Source organism: Physella acuta, unplaced genomic scaffold (genome assembly GCF_028476545.2).
Source record: "Physella acuta isolate Inbredline_101_S28 unplaced genomic scaffold, ASM2847654v3 ptg001261l, whole genome shotgun sequence".
Lineage (NCBI taxonomy): Eukaryota > Metazoa > Mollusca > Gastropoda > Physidae > Physella > Physella acuta.
Genome location: NW_026732776.1, coordinates 86,324 through 104,117, shown reverse-complemented (window position 1 = coordinate 104,117; position 17,794 = coordinate 86,324). Strand labels below are relative to the sequence as shown.

General features: G+C 37.3%; 1 protein-coding gene across 1 annotated transcript; it reads left to right on the top strand.

The window, feature by feature from the left end:
* The first annotated feature begins 7,630 nt into the window (after positions 1–7,630).
* On the top strand, positions 7,631–13,022 carry LOC131957738 (arrestin domain-containing protein 3). Its single transcript, XM_059322490.1, has 8 exons — positions 7,631–8,014; positions 9,221–9,293; positions 9,422–9,569; positions 9,775–9,877; positions 9,960–10,216; positions 10,386–10,590; positions 10,927–11,081; positions 12,156–13,022. Exons 1-8 carry the CDS (start codon positions 7,756–7,758, stop codon positions 12,204–12,206), a joined length of 1,251 nt encoding a protein of 416 aa, XP_059178473.1. The 5' UTR covers positions 7,631–7,755; the 3' UTR covers positions 12,207–13,022.
* The last annotated feature ends 4,772 nt before the right edge of the window (positions 13,023–17,794 follow it).

The following is a 17,794-nucleotide window of genomic DNA, read 5'->3' as shown; positions in this document are numbered from 1 at the left end:
GCCGTCTCTACGTAGTCGGTATAAGCGCTAATCCCGAGCAGGCTTACTTTATCGATATCGAACTGGCTAATCAGCGCCAACCTGTGCAGACGAGTTGCGCAGAGAAAATCTAATCGTCAGACCGGCGGTTCGACCTCAGGTCGGCAAACGCTTTACCGCGGGCCTCAACCTCAGGTCGGCAAACGCTTTACCGCGGGCCTGAGGGCGTCTCCAATTCAGGGGCCGGAATAAAACATGAGCCTTGTCTGTCACTGACACACTACTTTTAGACATCACTGACACGTGACCTTCAGGACTATCACCGAAAAGCAACCTTAAGATATCACTGACACCACCTTAAGATATCACTGACACCACCTTAAGATATCACTGACACCACCTTAAGATATCACTGACACCACCTTAAGATATCACTGACACCACCTTAAGATATCACTGACACCACCTTAAGATATCACTGACACCACCTTAAGATATCACTGACACCACCTTAAGATATCACAGACACCACCTTAAGATATCACTGACACCACCTTAAGATATCACTCACACCACCTTAAGATATCACTCACACCACCTTAAGATATCAATGACACCACCTTAAGATATCACTGACACCACCTTAAGATATCACTGACACCACCTTAAGATATCACTGACACCACCTTAAGATATCACTCACACCACCTTAAGATATCACTCACACCACCTTAAGATATCACTCACACCACCTTAAGATATCACTGACACCACCTTAAGATATCAGTGACACCACCTTAAGATATCAGTGACACCACCTTAAGATATCACTGACACCACCTTAAGATATCACAGACACCACCTTAAGATATCAGTGACACCACCTTAAGATATCACTGACACCACCTTAAGATATCACTGACACCACCTTAAGATATCACTGACACCACCTTAAGATATCACTGACACCACCTTAAGATATCACTGACACCACCTTAAGATATCACTGACACCACCTTAAGATATCACTGACACCACCTTAAGATATCACCCACACCACCTTAAGATATCACTCACACCATCTTAAGATATCATTGACACCACCTTAAGATATCACTGACACCACCTTAAGATATCACTGACACCACCTTAAGATATCACTGACACCACCTTAAGATATCACTGACACCACCTTAAGATATCACTGACACCACCTTAAGATATCACTGACACCACCTTAAGATATCACTGACACCACCTTAAGATATCACTGACACCACCTTAAGATATCACTGACACCACCTTAAGATATCACTGACACCACCTTAAGATATCACTGACACCACCTTAAGATATCACTGACACCACCTTAAGATATCACTGACACCACCTTAAGATATCACTGACACCACCTTAAGATATCACTCACACCACCTTAAGATATCACTGACACCACCTTAAGATATCACTGACACCACCTTAAGATATCACTGACACCACCTTAAGATATCACTGACACCACCTTAAGATATCACTGACACCACCTTAAGATATCACTGACACCACCTTAAGATATCACTGACACCACCTTAAGATATCAGTGACACCACCTTAAGATATCACTGACACCACCTTAAGATATCACTGACACCACCTTAAGATATCACTGACACCACCTTAAGATATCACTGACACCACCTTAAGATATCACTGACACCACCTTAAGATATCACAGACACCACCTTAAGATATCACTGACACCACCTTAAGATATCACTGACACCACCTTAAGATATCACTGACACCACCTTAAGATATCACTGACACCACCTTAAGATATCACTGACACCACCTTAAGATATCACTGACACCACCTTAAGATATCACGGACACCAACTTAAGATATCACGGACACCACCTTTAGATATCACTGACACCACCTTAAGATATCACTGACACCACCTTAAGATATCACTGACACCACCTTAAGATATCACGGACACCACCTTAAGATATCACTGACACCACCTTAAGATATCACGGACACCAACTTAAGATATCACGGACACCACCTTTAGATATCACTGACACCACCTTAAGATATCACTGACACCACCTTAAGATATCACTGACACCACCTTAAGATATCACGGACACCAACTTAAGATATCACGGACACCACCTTTAGATATCACGGACACCAACTTAAGATATCACGGACACCACCTTTAGATATCACTGACACCACCTTAAGATATCACTGACACCACCTTAAGATATCACTGACACCACCTTAAGATATCACTGACACCACCTTAAGATATCACTGACACCACCTTAAGATATCACTCACACCACCTTAAGATATCACTGACACCACCTTAAGATATCACAGACACCACCTTAAGATATCACTGACACCACCTTAAGATATCACTGACACCACCTTAAGATATCACTGACACCACCTTAAGATATCACTGACACCACCTTAAGATATCACTGACACCACCTTAAGATATCACTGACACCACCTTAAGATATCACTGACACCACCTTAAGATATCACTGACACCACCTTAAGATATCACTGACACCACCTTAAGATATCACTGACACCACCTTAAGATATCACTGACACCACCTTAAGATATCACTGACACCACCTTAAGATATCACTGACACCACCTTAAGATATCACTCACACCACCTTAAGATATCACTCACGCCACCTTAAGATATCACTGACACCACCTTAATATATCAATGACACCACCTTAAGATATCACGGACACCACCTTAAGATATCACTGACACCACCTTAAGATATCACTGACACCACCTTAAGATATCACTCACACCATCTTAAGATATCACTGACACCACCTTAAGATATCACTGACACCACCTTAATATATCAATGACAGTGACCTTTAAAACTATCACTTTCAGGTAAATCAAACTATTCAAAAAAATTTACAATCTAAAACAAATTTTTTTCCACTTAAAATAATAAGATAATAAGATGTGGGTGATACCAAACCGAAAATTGTTTGAGGGGTGGGGGTGATACCTTTCGTAACCGCACCGATGAGACTGTGTCAGTGTCCGTCACTAAAACTTTTCTTACACAATAAATATAAAAAGCTGCTATAATGATACATTTTTAAATACACTGACATCTAAAAAAATAACACTTGAAGGCATGGTACTTTCAGTGCTATTGGGATAAAGTTTCTTGTGTACAGACAGTATGGAGGAAGTATTGATATCGTGCTGAAAAATTAACAGATATTTTGACAGTTTTTGCAATTTTAGACCTCCTTCCATTATCGCTTACGAAAAATAAAGGATGTACTGTTATCTTGCGAAAAAATTACATCGAGTTTTTGACAAATTTTGAAGTTTTACAACCTTCCGGACACTCAGAAAACCTGTATCCAGCATAAAAAGACAGGCCCCCTCCTGGAATCCACAGGGCAGGTGGAGAAGAGGCAGACCAAGAAAGACCTGGAGACGTGACCTGGAAGAAGACACCAAGAAGATTGGATACACATGGGGACAGTTGGAGAGACTAGCCCAGGACAGAGGCGCCTGGAAAGCTCTTGTCAGCGGCCTATGTCCCAGGAAGGGCGACAGGTAAAACTTACCTAACCTAACAAGCTTTCGGAGCCGGAAAAAGTTACTTTTGCAATCATGTCCGTCTCCGCCCCCCACCTCATCCCCTCTCTTGCTTTTTATGTGTTTGGGTGGGGGGGTGTAAACAAACATGAGCACCGTTTCAGTGATAGATATTTCATATTTAATATTAAATTTGCAGTTGTTTAAATGTGTGTGTGTTGCACCTTAACAGTCTTATTAATTTTTATTAACTCTAAATGAGTCTAATTAATCAATCGACAAAATTGAGACTTTTAGCCCCACCTACCTACTTCATAAAGGAAACAGTTACGTTTATGTCACTGTGCATTGCCATTGAGTCTTGACCTAGGTAACAATTTTGAAAGAAATCGGTCCGTCAGAGGTGATCCTTTTTTAGATGTCGGAAATAGCACTACTTCCTGTCACCGGAAATCACTAAAAGTTTGACAGAATCAAGAGAATAAGATCTTTTATTTATGTAGGAAACTTGGTCTAACTGGAACATTACTGGAAATCGTTCGAAAGTTGATAGAACTGAGCACATAGGTAATGTTATATTTCGGTACTCAAGTTATAAGTTCCGTTCACCATGGAAGTTAAAACGAACTAGCTGCACTAGATGTGGATAAAAATGGTTGCAAGATTTGTCACAAACATACGAATAGAAGGACGGAGACATTATAAACTATAAACTAAGTAAAATCTCATAAAAACGGGATGGTGTTAAGCTCTTTTAGTAGGAGGTAAATTGCAAAATATCTGACAAAGCTTGGTAGCTAAAAAAAGTTCTCATAAAAAATGACTGCTCCCCCTTCCCCCACCCACATAACCTATTGCTGAACAATCAGTTGTCATGATACATGGATTAGTGACGAGTTTAATTACAATCCTTGGTTTAAGCTGACAACGACTTTGCGTTGAGATATGGGTTATCTACCTTTTACTCGATAGGCATGCAGTATGTTACATGTAGAAGCCAATGAATGTTAACTATAGTAGTCAATCTATGTTACGTATAGTAGTCAATGTATGTTAAATGTGGTGGTCCATGTAGTATATAGTAAATGTAGTAGTAAATGTAGTAGTAAATGTATGTTACATGTATGTTAATGGGGCTGTATTTCCATAATAATAGCCACATTCCTTCAAACATTCAGGGGAATAATGGTTGCACGGCAACTGCTTGCTTAGTGTTTCTTCCAGACTTTTTTTCTCGGGGGGGGGGGGGAGACTTGATATTTTCGGGGGGGGGGGGGTCAACATTTTTCGGTTGGGGGCGGACCCTAGTAAAAGTATATGTTTGCTATATAAATTCCATCTCGTTCGGGGGGGGGGGGGAGCGGTAGACTTTCTTCGGGGGGGGGGAGCCGAAGAGATGTCTGGAAGAAACTCTGCAACTGCTACTAGCGTTATTGGGGTGGAGTGTTCGCTCTTGAGGGGGGTGTGATGCTCCGGGGCTTGCCGACCTGAGGGGGCGCTAGAAGGGGTAGGGAAAAATGCAAAACTTCATTTTAAGCTGCTGTTTTGAATTATAAACAGCCAAAGTTAAGAAATTAAACGGCTACTAGCCTTTTACACACTGATTTAACTGCAAATAAATAACATTAAGAAACAAAGACCGACAAAAAACGGATTTCCAACATTTTCCAAGATTGGGGGAGGGGTGCTTTATCGCCGACTAAAATCGGAAGAATTGACACTGGATTTGTGAGTAGATAGCAGTTTTAACACTTAGAACAGAAACCAATTGAATTAAATTGTATTGTACGATTGTGTAACAGTAAACCGGGAGTGATCTCCCCTAAACTTTCTCGAATATTCTTATATAAAACAACAGGGGCTGGCAACTCGGGATATAGACATGATTTTTAATCCATTTTAAATACTTAAACTTTTTTCACAGATTTCGAAGTTTTACACCTCCCTGAGTCGGAAAAATAGTTTTGCAATTGTGTCCGTATGTCTGTGTGTGTGTTTGTATGTATGTCTGTGAACACGATAACTTGAGTACCGTTATATCTAGGTTGATGAAATTTCATACATAAGTATTATGTCAAATTTGTAGTTGTATCAACTTTTCAGCGATTTCCTGTAACCGGAAGTGGAACTTATTCTACTTTTAGTTTTTCAAAAGCCTATAACTTGAGTATTATTTCAGATAGATAAATGAAATTTCACATGTAAGTACGAGATCTTCTTTTGAATTTTGAGTAATTTCCGTTGACCGGAAGTAATAATTTACGCTATTTTCGATTTCTCCAAAAACGCATGTGAATTTATAAAGTGGGCTACTAATAATATTCCGCATTATTATGCACATATTGTTTGCCGTTCACTTTGTGCGAAATTCTTTTTTCTCTACGAGATTTAATTCTATTTTAAAATGGTTTTAAGTAATTAAAAATGGATATAAAATCATGTTTATATCCCGAGTTGCCCTCAACACTTCTGATATTCTTGTTTTTTATTCCTTTTGGGTTCCTAAGGAGAATAGGCGTAAGCAACATTTCGTCAACTGACTTGATTTTTATGAAGATCGATCCCTGATAATCCAGCCTCCCCCATTTATATTTTAAACGATTTCCTTCATGAGTTTTTTGGTCTATTTTCTTTGAGCGTGAACTTAACAGCATTGCTTATGATGTTTACTTACTGTCTTCCTGATATTGTGTCCTATTCACAAACTTTTTCGTTGCTCTTGTTTCGTTCTCCACAGTCTGTTACTATCTACCCCCGAGCCATACAGTATTGGGAGACCTCACATTTAGCTGTAGATCCTGATTGAATTTTTTTATAATGCATTTGAATTCCACATTGGTTTAGAAAGTTCAAAGAATTTCATCGCTGCTGATTGTAATCTGAACGTCACGGGCGATTCCACTATCATTAGACCGGTTATTACTGCTTCTTCAACCAGGCAATTTGTTCTGCATTTGTTGTTGACTATGTGTGAGAAGGCAGCGCACATCTAATCTGTGAAATCCAAGACTTCGAGCTGTTGTGTCCGTTGGTTTCCAGTTTGTTTTCTCTAGCTAAATAACCATGTCGCATTCTAATCAGTGTTTCTTCCAGACTTTTTTCTCCGGGGGGGGGGGCACTCGAAAAGTAAATATTTTCTATATAAATTCCATTTCGTTCGGGAGAGATTCGTTTCGAAGAGATTCTGCCGATTTGCTATTGTGTATGACCTTAATTCTAACAAACGTATAATGTTACTATGTAACATATTATAACAGAGACTGTTCCAAAGATAGAACACACAACACAAGCCTAAATTAAGCATATTTATTTCTGACATTATTTTATTATTTTTCTTTTTTAAAAGGATAACATTAACGCATCTTGCGTCAAGTTTTACGGAACGATCTAAAACCATCACACACACACACACACACATATATATATACAGGGGCGTAGCGAGGGGGGGGCGGGGGGTGCGGACCGCACCGGGTGACACCATTTAGGGGGGGTGACACCAAGGCGGCAAAAAATAGCAAAATATATGGAGAAAAAGTTGAGGGGGGGGGGTGCAAATCGAAAGTTTGAGGGGGGGGGGGTGCAAATCGAAAACTTGAGGGGGGGGGGTGCAAATCGAAAGTTTGAGGGGGGGGGGGGAGTGCAAATCGAAAATTTGAAAGTTTGTACCCTGGAAGGGTCGCTACGCCTCTGGGGGGTGACACCATTAAGTGCCGCACCGGGTGACACCCGACCTCGCTACGCCACTATATATATATATATATATATATATATATATATATATATATATATATATATATATATATATATATATATATATTGAACGTACGCCCCGGACGAAGCATGGTTTGGTCTGCGGAGAGATCTTCGTCTGTGTATTTTTCTGTGCACTATGTGACTTATTTTAGGAGAAAACTGTTCGTAGAGCAAAGCGTTTTGTGTAGGCCTACTACTGCTACTACTAGACTACATACACGGGAACCGTACGGCGCCATAACATTTTGTTTGAAGTTCGTTTCCGGGTCATCGCGCAACAGGAAGATGGAGGAAAATCATAACATTAGCCTTTGTTGAGTTTAAGTTTCTGCAACAGCTTTTCGTCTTATTTCGAAAAATGTGACTCAATTATCAGTAAAGAAAATACTATACAAAGCAGCAATGGGTAAACTGAAATGTTTTGAGATAATTTTAGCTGGCAGTAAATCAGTTTACCATCCCGGGGAGCGAGTCCAAGGCAGCGTCATAGTTGAGCTGAAGGGCGATATGAAAATGCGTTCACTTCGAATTTTTATGAAAGGTGTTGCTAAAGTACATTGGACTGAATCAAGAAGTACAGGGAGTCGTCTTGGATCTTACACTGAACACTATAATGCAGAGGTCGAATATTTCTTCAAAAGACAAGTATTGTTTGGAGGAGGCAAGTAATATTTAATATTTATCGAAGTGACTAAAACTGGGAAAAAGATTTTTTTCCCCAATGTTTAGGCGCAAAAGATAGTTCTGCGCATGCGCAGTGACCTATGGCTAGGGTTAGGATTTGGGTTAGGGATAGGATTAGGGTTAGGGATATGATTAGGGCTGGGGTTAGGGCTAGGGTTCTGCGGTTGTTAACACACGCATGCGCAGTACCTTCCAAAACATCGCCGCGATGGCAAGTTGTAGTTTCTCTCCATTGCGCATGCGTATCTTTTTCCGGCTAGCATCGGCCAATATTTTTAGTACGCCTTACTAATTTTAACTAATGGCCTAACGTTCTAACCCTAAGCCCTAATGTTAGAAAAAAAAGTTTGCCTATCTTTAACATTAGCCTATTATTAATAATAGTTACTCTATTTATAGTCTGTCGGTAACGCTTTAGAGAAACCCAAGGAAATTAAAAAAATATGCATAGTAAAAGACCGTGATGTCACATGTAACATATGGGAAGCTATCAAAACTAAACGCAATATGTATGATTTCATTGTAATATATGTACAATTCTAAAGCCGGAAAAGCACACATTAAAATTATGTCATTGATGCTAGGGTTAACACAGAATTGAAATGCCATTGCCAAAAAAAATGCACATTAATAATGACCTCATCAAAACGATGATAAATACACTAACATTACCACCTTATTTGTTTGTCAAATCTTAGAGTTTCTTTTGCAGAGTTTCTTTCAGGCATCTCTTTGATAAAAATCCGTTTTTAATGACTGGTTAAATTTGAAGTTGATGTGGTGATTTGGTTTAGGTTTCTGTTTAGAGAAAAAGACAACACTATCATTAATATCAACCTAGTTTTATAAGTTACAAAATATAGCCCTATTAGTGTTAAAGATTAAAATAAATGTTTTGAAAGTTAAATAAATTGGTAAGTAAACATTAACCATAAATACTAAAATTAGGCAAATACCTGCCAGTAAAAATAATGAGCTTGATGCAGCATCTAGGGTATAATGCTACCACATCTCATCAGATGTCACTCTACCTCATCTGTCCCTTGGATCACCATGTTTTAAAGGGTTACTTGTAGAATCTCGTTATCATAGTAAAATTATAGTCTTATTCTTTTTAGTTATAGAAATGATTATCAGTAGAAATCTTACATTCTTTAGAAAGTGTTAGTTTTTTTTTTTTCAGAAGTGGCAGATGGACGGGATACTTTAACAGATGGACATCATGAACTGACATTTGCTTTTGATTTACCAATGGGGTAAGTGTTACAGCAAACTTGAATCTTCACATAATATAGTCAAACATTGACATTTTTGTATTTATTACATAGAAACATATCTATTTTTTAAATGAGCCTAATTAGTTTTCAAAAATGAATGTTTATAGTGGTATTTCTACAAGCTTTGAGGGAAAACATGGCAGCATACGATACTGGTTGAAAGCAGAGATGGATAAACCTTGGTCTTTCAATCATAAAACCAAAAAAGCCTTCACTGTTATAAGTCCTATAGATATTAATCGTCCAGAATATCAGGTTTGTTTTGTTTAAAATCAATTACAAATCAGGATTACTTTTTTTATTTTTTAACAAATCAGAATTTTATTTACTTCTTTTATAAGTAATTTAATATTTTAAGATTTAAAGCTTTTTGTATTTTGCACTACATATATAAAGATTGGTTTAGAACTTATTCTTCTAGATCACTTTGAATTTACTAATCTTTTGTTTTTTATTTTAGGTTCAAGTAGAAAGTAGTGTAGAAAAAACTCTTTGCTGTTGGCTTTGCACATCAGGTCCAATCTCTATCACCTCCAGAACAGACAGACGAGGATACTGTCCAGGCTAGTTTACTTTTATTTTAACTCGATTTTTTTATGTTTTTAAGTACTTATAGTTTTCTTTAATTTTTTCTTTTTTTTCCAGGTGAATCCATAGCTATATCTGCAGAATTTGACAATCACTCATCTCGTACAGTTATACCATATGCCACTCTCTATCAATCTCAAACATTTTTTGCCAGCGGGAAATCACGGATCAGACGAACTAAGTTTACTGTTCTAACAGGTCTTCCTGTTGCCCCAGGCACTAGAGGCTCATGGGACTCTCAGCTGTTAAAGATACCTGCTGTCACCCCCTCCATCATCAATTGTTGTGTCATGAAAGTAGACTATTATGTCAAGGTGAATAGTTTTTCTAATTGATCAGTTGATTCAAAACAAAACATTTTCATGGCTCAATTCTTTTGTTTTCTATTTTTGATTGATTTAACATTTGTTACCTGTAACTTTAACTGCATTACACATCTCACTATTCATGAAGTTTACCTTTTACATTTGCATTTAATTTTAGGTTGCTCTTCATATAAATGGTGCCTATAATTTAACCATGCATTTGCCTGTGGTGATTGGCACTGTGCCTTTCAGACAAGCTCCAAGCTATAGATATACAGACTCACGATACTATAGAGAAACACAAGCCCAATTTGCTTCCATGAGTCTTCTGCCTGTACCACCACCTTACAGAGAAATGATAACCCCCCCTCCACCATTTGATGGTGGGTGCTCTTTTGTTTCTTGTTGGTTTTTTTTATCTACTTATACATTTTTTTAAATCCAATGTTTAGATATGAATGACACTATTTTTCTAAATTATGGTCAGTCATTTTAAAAATTAGCATGGACTCCAAAAAACTACAGTGTTTAGTTGTAACTTTATTTACATTCTTATGAGCTGTACATTATCTTATACAATCGTGTGTACTATTTTCTACAAGACTAGTCATGTGTATATTATCTTAGAGATAAAAATTGTCTACTGATGTCATTATGTGTATATTGCTAACATTTGTTCACATAGTTGTTTGTTACAAGGTCAAATCTCTGTCTCACAGACCCACCAACTTATGCAGAAAGTATAGGCGGTGCTGTAAATATTGATGATGAAGAGGATGACAATGAACCTCCAGGCTCCAACATGGGAGATCTGACCTACACACCAATGTATCGTTATGTTTACAACTACAGACCACCACCAGCATATCATGAGGTTTAGAAATTATCATTTTATCTCATTTATCTGATATTTAGAGAATGGAAAGACTTTATTTCATGTTTATCATCTCCTAAAAAAACGCTACTAAATCCCAGCACAAAACATTTTCCAACATTTCACCAAGGGAGACAATACTCGATTTTTTAAAAAAATTTTATGAGCAATTTTTTTTTCAAAGTTAAATGTTTCGATTATTAAAAGTTTACAAAATCCACTCAAAACACTCTCCAAAATGTTATACTCTGAAATCCCAGCCAAAGGGAAATGACTCCGCACTTAACACTGGTTGTTTCAGGAAAAAATTAATAGCAACTCTATCTTGCACCCTAAATACAAGAAATAAAGTGCATTGTATTAAGTACTGATTGCTCCACATAAAATATTATCTTTGGAAAGTATCAACATTTATTGTAGTGCATGGTGCTATTTGTTCAACAAAATCACAAAGCTGTACCTCAGTCAAAATCGTTGACCAGTCTCGATCACTATCTTCATTGAATTGTTCAATCGTTCTTGGTCTAGTCACTACTAGAACTAGCATTATCTTCATCGCTAAAAATACACATTGCCACTTTCTTTATTATTAATTAATTCATAGTCTACATCAGACTCTTCATCATTATCATACTAATCAATATCCTCATCCAAATGAGATGGTCCAGCGCCATGACTTATCCAACTTGTTAGAAAATTGAAAGATCGGATAGTAGATGTTTACCTTTTGGTCAGTTATTTATTATATTCATATTGTCTATCAGCTGGTCACAAAACAATAAAGGTTCCTGAATAATTTAAGTTTCTTCAAATATTGTTGCTGTTCTGCGGGTGGCAGGTTTTTAAAATAAACTTAGGACTAGCACTATAAAATACATAGCAAAGACCAGTGCTAGGCGAGGGCATCAACATAGGGGGGGGATGTAAACATCACATGGCTTTGGTCACGTGTGTGCAACCTCTCTATTGCCTTATTTAATGTGGTGATCCTGTATTTTTTAATGAGTGGGGCTGTTTCAGCTATAGTTCCTTGTAGAGTAATGTCAATCAAACTGCTGACAATTTTTCTTACAGAGTGATGTCACACAACTGACTCTATCAACCTGCAGTGATGAAGATTCTTGACCAGAGTAGCTGTATGTCTACAACAGCCTTCAGCTCTATTCCCATCCCATCACTTAGGAGACATCTTCAACCAAGTGTAAAGAGTGCAAGTGAGTCTGAACCCAGCTCTAATCAGTATTATTAGATCCAATTGAAGAATTCCAATGTGGCATCAAATTTCACTGTTGAATCTCTTGAGTTTTTCTTTTTTAATGAGCAGCAATTTTTTTCATTTCTTTTATCCCTGCCTCACTTAAGAGCCATTTTTTTAGCATTTTAGGGCATAACTCATTCAAAAACAGGGTGGTGCTCTACAAAGTTAAAAAAAAAAAGAATACACTAATGGAACCTATCAAAATCCTAAATCAAAGCATAAAAGAACACATTTACTATGATATAAGAGTTAATATGTATTAAATGTGTAACAGTGCTTTATAAGACTAAAGAGTATTCAAACTAAAATCTGGAAAAAAAAAGGTTTCAAATGCTTTCTTCTGTGCAATAGTGTGAATATGTATAATACAAAAATCGTATGGATTATTTATTGAAATAATTTATGGAAGAAGTGGTTCTTACAAAGTATGGTCTTATTTTTTTTATAAGCTCATACAGCTAAAATGCTACATATCCTGTGTTAAGACTTTAATAAAAAAAAGTTTTTTGATGTACACGTGTTTTACTCAACTTACAAATAAATGTGGTCAGTACCTCAAATGTGGTGTAGCCAAACTTTTAATTCAAACATTTATGAGTTGTTTGCATTGTGATAATTTTATTAGCTATGACAGTCATTTGTTTGTGTCCTCACACGGAGGTGTGGACTCATGTGATTGTGTCCTCACACTGGGGTGTGGATGATTGTGTCCTCACACTGGGGTGTGGATGATTGTGTCCTCACACTGGGGTGTGGATGATTGTGTCCTCACACTGGGGTGTGGATGATTGTGTCCTCACACTGGGGTGTGGATGATTGTGTCCTCACACTGGGGTGTGGATGATTGTGTCCTCACACTGGGGTGTGGATGATTGTGATTGTGTCCTCACACTGGGGTGTGGATGATTGTGTCCTCACACTGGGGTGTGGATGATTGTGATTGTGTCCTCACACTGGGGTGTGGATGATTGTGTCCTCACACTTGGGTGTGGATGATTGTGATTGTGTCCTCACACTGGGGTGTGGATGATTGTGTCCTCACACTGGGGTGTGGATGATTGTGTCCTCACACTGGGGTGTGGATGATTGTGTCCTCACACTGGGGTGTGGATGATTGTGTCCTCACACTTGGGTGTGGATGATTGTGATTGTGTCCTCACACTGGGGTGTGCATGATTGTGTCCTCACACTGGGGTGTGGATGATTGTGTCCTCACACTGGGGTGTGGATGATTGTGTCCTCACACTGGGGTGTGGATGATTGTGATTGTGTCCTCACACTGGGGTGTGGATGATTGTGTCCTCACACTGGGGTGTGGATGATTGTGTCCTCACACTGGGGTGTGGATGATTGTGATTGTGTCCTCACACTGGGGTGTGGACTCATATGATTGTGTCCTCACACTGGGGTGTGGATGATTGTGTCCTCACACTGGGGTGTGGATGATTGTGTCCTCACACTTGGGTGTGGATGATTGTGTCCTCACACTGGGGTGTGGATGATTGTGATTGTGTCCTCACACTGGGGTGTGGATGATTGTGTCCTCACACTGGGGTGTGGATGATTGTGTCCTCACACTGGGGTGTGGATGATTGTGTCCTCACACTGGGGTGTGGATGATTGTGTCCTCACACTGGGGTGTGGATGATTGTGTCCTCACACTGGGGTGTGGATGATTGTGTCCTCACACTGGGGTGTGGATGATTGTGTCCTCACACTGGGGTGTGGATGATTGTGTCCTCACACTGGGGTGTGGATGATTGTGTCCTCACACTTGGGTGTGGATGATTGTGATTGTGTCCTCACACTGGGGTGTGGATGATTGTGTCCTCACACTGGGGTGTGGATGATTGTGTCCTCACACTGGGGTGTGGATGATTGTGTCCTCACACTTGGGTGTGGATGATTGTGATTGTGTCCTCACACTGGGGTGTGCATGATTGTGTCCTCACACTGGGGTGTGGATGATTGTGTCCTCACACTGGGGTGTGGATGATTGTGTCCTCACACTGGGGTGTGGATGATTGTGATTGTGTCCTCACACTGGGGTGTGGATGATTGTGTCCTCACACTGGGGTGTGGATGATTGTGTCCTCACACTGGGTGTGGATGATTGTGATTGTGTCCTCACACTGGGGTGTGGACTCATATGATTGTGTCCTCACACTGGGGTGTGGATGATTGTGTCCTCACACTGGGGTGTGGATGATTGTGTCCTCACACTTGGGTGTGGATGATTGTGTCCTCACACTGGGGTGTGGATGATTGTGATTGTGTCCTCACACTGGGGTGTGGATGATTGTGATTGTGTCCTCACACTGGGGTGTGGACTCATGTGATTGTGTCCTCACACTGGGGTGTGGATGATTGTGTCCTCACACTTGGGTGTGGATGATTGTGATTGTGTCCTCACACTGGGGTGTGGACTGGTACATTGATCATGTTCAATGTCTATGCTGAATTAATTTTATACATAAAAAAAACAAGTAAAAAATAGAATGTGATTTTTTTGTTTTATTTTAAGTTACATATTGAAAAAAAACTGTATATCTGTATACAATTGTGATTAAAAAAAATTATCCCTATAAACATACTTAAGTTGCCCATCTGCATTTTTAAAATAAACATAAGTGAAGCAAGAAATTTTTTAGCAATTTATAGGGTAATATAAATAAGATCAAATTTGCCATGGTTTAAAAGGTTTCCACATCTGGGGAAAAGTTTGTTGATAGTGTACTTGAAGTCCAGCTTAGTTACCTTTTCTCAAAGAAATGCTTTGTGTCTTATGATTCTTTTCATTTTACGTTTAATAGTTTAATATGTTTTATTGTTGTATCATAATCAAAGACAGTTTGTCAATTATTAACAAGCTTAATCCTGGATAAGGTGATATTATAATTTTTAAGACATTGTTATTTAACATTTTTATTTATAGAAATTTGTAACATTGATGTTGTCAGTTGTCCTGTATGAAAACCCAGGTGCTTCATTGCCCACGGTATGTTGTCATTTATTAACATCTAGATCATCTCTGTAACTTGCACATAATGTTTGAATCTTCATAAAATTCAACTTTTTATTGGCGCCTGATTTTTATAAAAGTGTTGTTTTTTTTTTAAATACATATGTAACAAACGTTTTAATTTCTTTAGTGTCACAGTTCTGGGGTACTTAAATGATGTTCAATTAGTTTATTGAAATGGCTGCTGCTGTAGATTTGTGTCTGTACTACTAGATAAATTAACTAAAACTAAATAAAATTAGTATTCTTAAAGAGCTCTTACATTTTTACCAAAGAATTCATTTATCCATACTGAATTTATTTTATTCTTTTGAGCTGTTAGACAAAATATTAAAAAAAAACCATAGCTTTGTGAAAATTGAACAGAAAAAAGTTTCTGTCCCTTTCCTAAAACTTGACAGCAATGTGACAGTTACTGTTAATTACTTTCTAGATTGTTGTCAGCAATGTATGTGTTTTAGCATACAGGTTAGTTTTTTAAAAACTTTCATCAAATGGTATGAATTGACCATGAAAGAATTTCACATCCTGCTATAATTGAAAATGTTTTAGATTCCTTGATTTCCTTGTAACTTATGTGATCTTTATTTGTACCTTCATCAACTATTGTGTACTTATATCAATAATTTTGTACCATCGACTGCTGTGTTTCTGTAATTCACATTTGTGTTTCTGTAATTCAGATTTGTGTTTCTGTAATTCACATTTGTAAAACTAGACAAGTCTTCATCATAGAGATATAGCAAACACTGGTTTAGCACAATAATCCAGAATGTTTGTTAACTCCTCTGTTAAGACAATTTTGAAGGCCTTTTGTAAATGTACCACATATATATTTTTTATTATTTATTCATCCACTAATATTTTTTTAAATCAGTGGATCTGGTTTGCTATAGATATATTAACCTTTTAAAAAAATAAATATTATGTTGTTGTAATTAAAATATAATATTTTACTATAATTGTATTTAAAAATTAGTTTTGCTTTAATGCAATACAATTATTTACTCAATAACTTTTTAACACAATCTATTTTTAATCAAACTTCTGAAATTAGATATATTTATTTACTTTTCCCTGCGATGAAAACTATGAAGGATAAGATTTTGTTTTACTAATTTTAAAAAAACAACATTTTAAACTTTCATGAAATTGTCTTTTTAATCTGGTTAACATTTGAAATACAATGGACAACTTTAGTTCTATAGTTATATGATTTGTTTAGCAGGCATTGAATGCCTGATAATTTTTTTTTTAATATGGTGTTATTCATATATGCCTAAGTAAACTTTGTACTCTTTTTCATTAACACAATGTTAAATATATTGGGGGGGGGGGGGGGCTAAAAATAATTAAATGTATGGGGAAAATTTTAGGTTGCTCAGCCTTTAATAATTGAAGTTTTATTTCTTTCTTTTCAAGAATTAAAATTTCTTATAACTTCAGTTGAAATGAATATTGGTTCAGTTAAAAAAAAGTTTTCAACAGATAAACCTCCATCCATTGTCCACCCCAATGTAGTATTCTGTGATAAATGAATTATTTTTACATTTTACATTATTTTTACTTATCAATCTTGTTAGACTTCAATAAGTATGTAATTTTTTAAAGATTGAGATCTAAAATTTTGTTCCAAATTATTGTTGTAATGTGCATGCTAATTGTGTATCACATTATCCTTTTTTAGAACACACATGTATTTGCAAATTATTACGTAACTACTAATTTTTTAAATGCACTTAATTCCCCTTTGCTTGAGTCACCTTCCCACCTGTGTGCAAGGAGAAAAAGCATATTTTAGCTTTCTTTAAATGTACAGTGCAGTCGCATTTATTTCTAGTCAGAATTCTCTAGATCTAGCTTTATGAGAAACTATTGGGGTAGAGGACCACACATCGTATTGTAAACACATTTTATATTGAACTAAGAGCTTAAGCTAACAGTTATGAAAGCAATCTTAGCATGACATATACTTAGTGTCATTATGATTTGAATCATGTTTAGTCATTTCATACATCAACTAAATTACGGGTTTGTCTACTCATTTCTTTCTCTTTAAAAAGGTTAAATGCTCATAAGCTTTCTCTTCCATGTGGTTGCTAAACTGTATGAGTTATCTCACCTCGGTCTTGATGTGTGAGTTATCTCACCTTGGTTTTGATGTGTGAGTTATCTCACCTCGGTCTTGATGTGTGAGTTATCTCACCTTGGTCTTGATGTGTGAGTTATCTCACCTTGGTCTTTATGAATGGTGTTACATCACAACACATTTATTATTTGCTTTTCTGTATCTAGAAAGCCTGGTAACTTGGCTAATAAATAATTACAAATAAGAGTTTTGTCTTAAATGTTAGATCTTGTGCTCTATGGAAGGGAAACAGTGAGTGTCATTTAGCTTGTCAGCTTGTGTACAACTCATCTAAACTGCTACAT

Bases quoted from the DNA above. Each gene is read 5' to 3' on its own strand.
- LOC131957738 (XM_059322490.1), top strand. From the start codon at position 7,756: ATGGGTAAACTGAAATGTTTTGAGATAATTTTAGCTGGCAGTAAATCA. The intron at 9,570-9,774 runs GTTTGTTTTGTT...TTTTTATTTTAG, and splicing joins TTAATCGTCCAGAATATCAG to GTTCAAGTAGAAAGTAGTGT. The intron at 10,591-10,926 runs GTGGGTGCTCTT...TCTGTCTCACAG, and splicing joins CCCCCCTCCACCATTTGATG to ACCCACCAACTTATGCAGAA.